The sequence below is a fragment of the Austrofundulus limnaeus genome, unplaced genomic scaffold (assembly GCF_001266775.1).
Source record: "Austrofundulus limnaeus strain Quisiro unplaced genomic scaffold, Austrofundulus_limnaeus-1.0 Scaffold1, whole genome shotgun sequence".
NCBI lineage: Eukaryota > Metazoa > Chordata > Actinopteri > Cyprinodontiformes > Rivulidae > Austrofundulus > Austrofundulus limnaeus.
The window spans coordinates 8,117,852-8,123,172 of record NW_013952403.1 but is presented as its reverse complement, the minus strand read 5'-3'; the positions used below and the strand labels follow the sequence as shown (position 1 = coordinate 8,123,172).

Here is a 5,321-nt window from a genome sequence, read left to right as displayed (position 1 = left end):
CTACCTACCTACCTACCTACCTACCTACCTACCTACCTACCTACCTACCTACCTACCTACCTACCTACCTACACATCTATTGACCATCCATGATTAATGTTAAGGTCATCTGGGATTAAACGTTGACACAAAGGAATACAAGAACTTCTTTTTCCTGTGTTCCAGCTCCTCTGAAATGTGGAGGCAGGGCATTCTGTAATTTAGTGGCAGTGGCTGAAAAAGTCATCACTTTTTGTTTTCATTTAGAATTCCACAAACTGTTGAGACCTTGACCTGGAACATGATAACATTCCACTATAGGGCTGCAAATAAAACACACAAAATTGAAGAAATCTAAGTCTGCTTACAATAGTGCTTATTTATTATTATCAAAGAACTGATGTGCTCAATATCTTTGTTGTAAAGAACTGCTTACGTGCATATTTTATATTAACTAAAATGTAATGATCATTTTTCCTTTTAGTGTTATTGAAGGCTTATATGAGGTGTGTGTGCGTTCAGCCGAAGAAGCCTTAAATATGTATGAAACCTGCAGAGAGACGATGCAAACCAACGCAGGCTCTGTTTTTGGCAGGTAGGTCCAAGAAACCTTTTCATCTAATAAGCCAAACCTCTCARTCTCATATCCATGACTGGACTGTTAAAATCTTCTTTCCGAGTCCTAAAGCCAGCTCGTCTTCCCTTCAACTTTCTGAATGTTGGGCTGCTTACGGTGTGTGTCGTTCCTCAGATGCAGCTCCCTGRTCTCTGTGGCTGTGGAGTGGAAACTTCACCCGGAGCAGGTGGAGTCGGATGTGTGCCGCAGCAGACTGCAGCTGTTCAGCCTGGCAGGAGGAGCCAGCCGGACAGACCTCCGAGGGTCGGTCAATAAACCACCAGCTACTCAAAATAATGCTAGTGTTCAATTCTTTTTATTTGAATGTTTAGTACATGTGATCATTTTAATAAGATACGGCAGTCAAAGCAATGCAATCATGAAGCTCAAGATACCACTTTGTAATAAGGAATAAGAAGTTATTAAAGCTATTATTTGMGACTAAAATTAATTAGTTGCATAAATTACATACTGCATATTTTCTTTCAAATAATAGTAAAAATAATAGTAGGAAAAAATGTTAGGGAGAATATTAAAAATCAGATATACAAGTGAGTTTTCAAGCTGTATTATGCAAAACCTATTTACCTACGTGCCTGAAAAATTCATGATACTCCACTTTAATTATTATTAGTTGCACATCTTTCAGTGTTCTGTGACAAGTCTCTTCAGTGTTGGCTGACATTGCTGTATGCTGTGGATCATTACTGTCTGGGGGAAAAGATTTTTCCCATTTTAATGGCAAATAACAAAGTAACTTATAATGGATCCAGTCAGAGTGTTTACAGTGTTCAGCGGTAAATTAACCTCCTGGAGTGTTTCTTTCCCTCCCAACCCACCAGCAGGCCTCTCATTGTCTCCCACAGACATGTCAATCAAGACTGAAAAACATTCATCTCTTTGGGGGGTAAAAGCTACTCATTTACAGGAATATTTAACACAACAATCAGCACACTGATCAAAATTAATGAGTTAGTTCATTCATGGTAAATGTATTCTCGCGGGATGCTAAAACTTTATTGGGGGGACTTATTTTCAGACTAAAAGATAGCTTCTTCTTAAACTCAAAAAGGGATAATCTGGTCAATAKGTTATCAATAGTCACTGTATCACTGATATTTTGGCTCATATCTATTTGACTGAACATTGCTTCTCCACTCATCTCCACTATATTTTCTTTAACTTGTGCATTTTTGTTGAACGTTTTTTTTAGTGTAAGCCCACTGGTGAAGATTCTAGACCAAATACTTACTTCTTCTACAACAGACGGCAACAACAGTCTCCTTCTTTCACTCCTTAAAGATGTCTTAACAGGAAACTACCGGACGTACCTCGTCTACTGCGTTAATCCTCGAGGTAAGAGGCCAAGTTGACACCAACAATGAAGCCAAGTGTTTGAGTTGTGGTCGCCGTCTTGTGTCACACCAGAAAGACGTCCATTGTTTTTGCTCTGGTGTTGATGTTGTGTTCTGGATTTTGTGACCACACTCACAGGCTGCACTCCTAGCTGGCACCATTTTTACCAAGTTGGTTTAGGTGTTTTCGACACTGGTTTTTACGTGATTCAGGGCTAAAACCTTTACCCAATTTCTCTCGAGGTTTCGGGGTGGTTGCCTGCTCTGTGGTTGATTGTTCATGTCTGTATTTGTGTCTGAAGTTTTGGTGAAAACTTGTTTTATTCAAAGAAAATGRTATTAACAATTACTATCTTACCTGTTGTAGATAGCTCCCCGAACAACCTCAGGTTTGAAAAACAAAGTACCTGAGCAGGCTAACACTAAAGTGGATCGTTGCCACCTTATAAAGACCTGAAATGCCCGTTTAAAATGAACTTTATTCTTTAACTCTTACAGGTCTCCTAAACGACGAGGTTCCTTGTGTTTTAGAGTTGGCTCAGAAAGTGAGAGGACTGGTTACRGAAGCCAAAACTGGCCGATGGAACCCGAAAGCATCTGAGCGAGAGATCCGTGAAGGCATCATGGATCTGCAAAACAAGATCATGTCTCAAGAGGAGAGTGAAGTTCACAACATTTACAGGCTAGCAGAGCTGAGTCAAAACCTGAAGGTAACTGAGGGGTCTGTTTACAAGAGGCTGGTTTTCAGTGTTGCCAGATAATTAAATAATTACTTCAGTACACATGCACAACACACACCACCTTACAACCTCCCACTGTGACAGCACCTCATTCCACAGCACCAGGGTGTTCAATGTGATGATAAACTCATTCTGTGATCTCAACAGATGGCAAAAGATCAGTCATGGGAGAAAAGAAGGGAAGAATCAGAGAAAATTAAAATGAAAATCAAGGTTTGATTTACTAGATTACTTTTACCCTCATCAGTGAAGCGTTAAAAACTGTAGTTGGCCTGTAAATATTAAAAGGGCTTCATTTTTCTTTAACTTGGCAGAGTTTTAAATCCTCAATCAGCAACCAGGAGTTTTCTGGAAGACATCTGGTTGAACGACAGAGTTCAGAAACAACGAAATATCTAAAAGAACAACTGAGACGAGAAATGAAAGAGCACATGCAAGGTAACAAGCCGGGATTCAAGATGTAATTATTTTTAAATATCAAGCTGTGGGAGGTGTGTTCTTGGTTTTTTCTCACTATTTACAGAAGATAAAGGCAGTGCTGAGAAAGTCCAGSAGAGAGTAGGAAGGATGCAGCTGCTAACAGACGCTCTCAGGGAAGAAACGCTGACGACTGGAGCTGTTAGAGAGAAATCACAGCTCTGTCAACAAGTAATCAAACATCGATTGTTCCCACTTATCTGCTTCAGTTCACTCACTCTGTTGTTTTCTTATGCTACTTGTATTTAGCTATCATTCTTCTACTTTTAGCTAGTCTTTTGCTACTTTTAGCTTCTAGCCAACATTTTGCTAGATTTAGATTTTATCCGCCCTTATATTACTTATAGTTTCAGCTACTGTTTTGATACATTTAGCCTTGTGCTATTTTCAGCTTTTAGTCTGCCTTTTTTTTTTTTTTGCTACTTTAGTTTTCGTTTTACTTTTAGCTAGCTTTAGGTTACATTTAGCTTTTAGCCAGGATTTTGCTGCTTTAAGCTAACATTTTTCTAATTCTAATTTAGGTTTGAGTTAGCTTTATGCTATGTTAAGTTTTAGTTATAATTTTGCTTTTAAGCTAATGTTTTACTACTTTGGCTTTTAGCTGTTATGTTTTGTTTACCTATTGTTATACACAGCGTTTACAGTGTAGGCTACTTTTGTAGAAAATTATTTCTCTTGTTTTCTTTATTTTTTTCCCCTCTTGCTAAACTCCCAGACCASTCAAATGTCCTCAGTAAAGCACATATTTTGCTGTAGTTTTGAAAAGCTGTAATCACTGCCTTCAGAGTGAAGTCTTTGCAGAAAGCTTTATGCTGTTTGAGAACAGGCTGAGTCAATAGTCTTTTCAGCATCTAAATAAGATTTATGTGTGCGAGAGCGGGGAACACACACACACACCAAGACATTTATTTTTGCCAGTTTAATGATGAGTCTCAGTTGGAATACAATGAAGCTCAGGAGCGGAGGAGGCAACTTAAGGAGGATCATGCAAGATTAATTCAAGAGGAGGTGGCYAAGATGGAGGAAGAATTGGCCCAGGAACAGCCACCGGTGAGATAATGAGACYTCCTGTTGTTTAACATTCTGTCTGTGATCCATCTCAGCCCAGGATGCTGAGTCAGCACAAACACAAGGCTGAAATGATGGTGACTGCGTTTCCAACTTAATTCTGTTATTTTCTCACAATTTCTATGGTTTAATTTCAGGTTGRTTTCATTGTTCTGTTAGGCAGAGAGTCCTGAGAGAGAGCTACTGGTGCTGAGCAGACAGAGGCAGGTCCTGACGCTGCAGATCCAGGCCCTGCGCACCGAGGCCCTGCAGGCAGAGAGAGACCTGCAGGACCAGTACCAGAGACACCAAACAGAGCTGCACTGTCTCAGGGAGGAAAGTCTGCAGGTGAGACAGAGCCCTGATTTAAATGTCACATTTATGATTCATGTAACTAATGAGACAGCAGCTGTATATGTCACTGAAGGTTTCCATGTTGGTTTAAAGCTGCTGGTCTATTTTCCTCCACACAGGCTGGTCCTGATTCTGTTAGGGACAAGTTGTCACCATCATTTTAGTAACTTTGTTGGCTTAAATGTCTGTTTCCTCATTCATAAGAAACTGTTTGAAGGATATAAATGGTCAGTGTACATTCAGGCAGATTTTTATTATTTGAAACAAAAAACAAATAAAACAAAAACACTTTTTTGTTGGTTATAAATCAAAATGAAAAATTGGATAATTAACATCCAATAATAACAGATTTTAATTTGAGAAATAAAACTTATTAATTAAACGAATAACAAGCGCTCACTTTTTTTTTAAACATGTATATTCAACAAATGAATGTGTTGGATTAATTTAATCACAAGTTATGTCATCTTCTAAAAGATTTAATAAACTGCCATAAGCAGGAGAGGGTATGTTTCCGCTAACAGCCAATAGCAAAACTCCTTTTTTCTTGTAGCGGATTAGCTTTTTCACTATCTTTGAAAACCATTAGCGGAGCAATTAGCTTCCACTAAAATAGTTTTTGCTAACTTTAAAGTCTGCTAACAGCTAACAGTCCCAGCAGTCTTCAGCTCCAAGGAGATGAAGATGTATGATGCAGACTGAGCGAGTCATCCTAGCAATTAGCGATTAGCTGTTAGTGTTAGCTTCCACTAA

The 5,321-nt window shown here is 38.9% G+C and overlaps 1 protein-coding gene and 1 long non-coding RNA gene across 2 annotated transcripts in view; both read left to right on the top strand.

Moving 5' to 3' along the window:
- Positions 1 to 548, top strand: part of LOC106514326 (uncharacterized) — a 1,726-nt gene extending 1,178 nt beyond the window's left edge. Inside the window, exon 3 of the long non-coding RNA XR_001309881.1 lies at positions 464 to 548. This is a non-coding gene — a long non-coding RNA (uncharacterized LOC106514326). The remainder of the gene's footprint in view (positions 1 to 463) is intronic.
- Positions 549 to 628: 80 nt separating this feature from the next.
- The window catches only part of LOC106514252 (trichohyalin), a 6,719-nt gene continuing 2,026 nt past the window's right edge, over positions 629 to 5,321 (top strand). The window contains exons 1-9 of the mRNA XM_014003431.1: positions 629 to 639; positions 731 to 859; positions 1,809 to 1,951; positions 2,449 to 2,660; positions 2,838 to 2,903; positions 3,005 to 3,128; positions 3,214 to 3,338; positions 4,086 to 4,217; positions 4,395 to 4,562. Of these exons, the coding sequence (XP_013858885.1) occupies positions 629 to 639; positions 731 to 859; positions 1,809 to 1,951; positions 2,449 to 2,660; positions 2,838 to 2,903; positions 3,005 to 3,128; positions 3,214 to 3,338; positions 4,086 to 4,217; positions 4,395 to 4,562 (1,110 nt within the window). The remainder of the gene's footprint in view (positions 640 to 730; positions 860 to 1,808; positions 1,952 to 2,448; positions 2,661 to 2,837; positions 2,904 to 3,004; positions 3,129 to 3,213; positions 3,339 to 4,085; positions 4,218 to 4,394; positions 4,563 to 5,321) is intronic.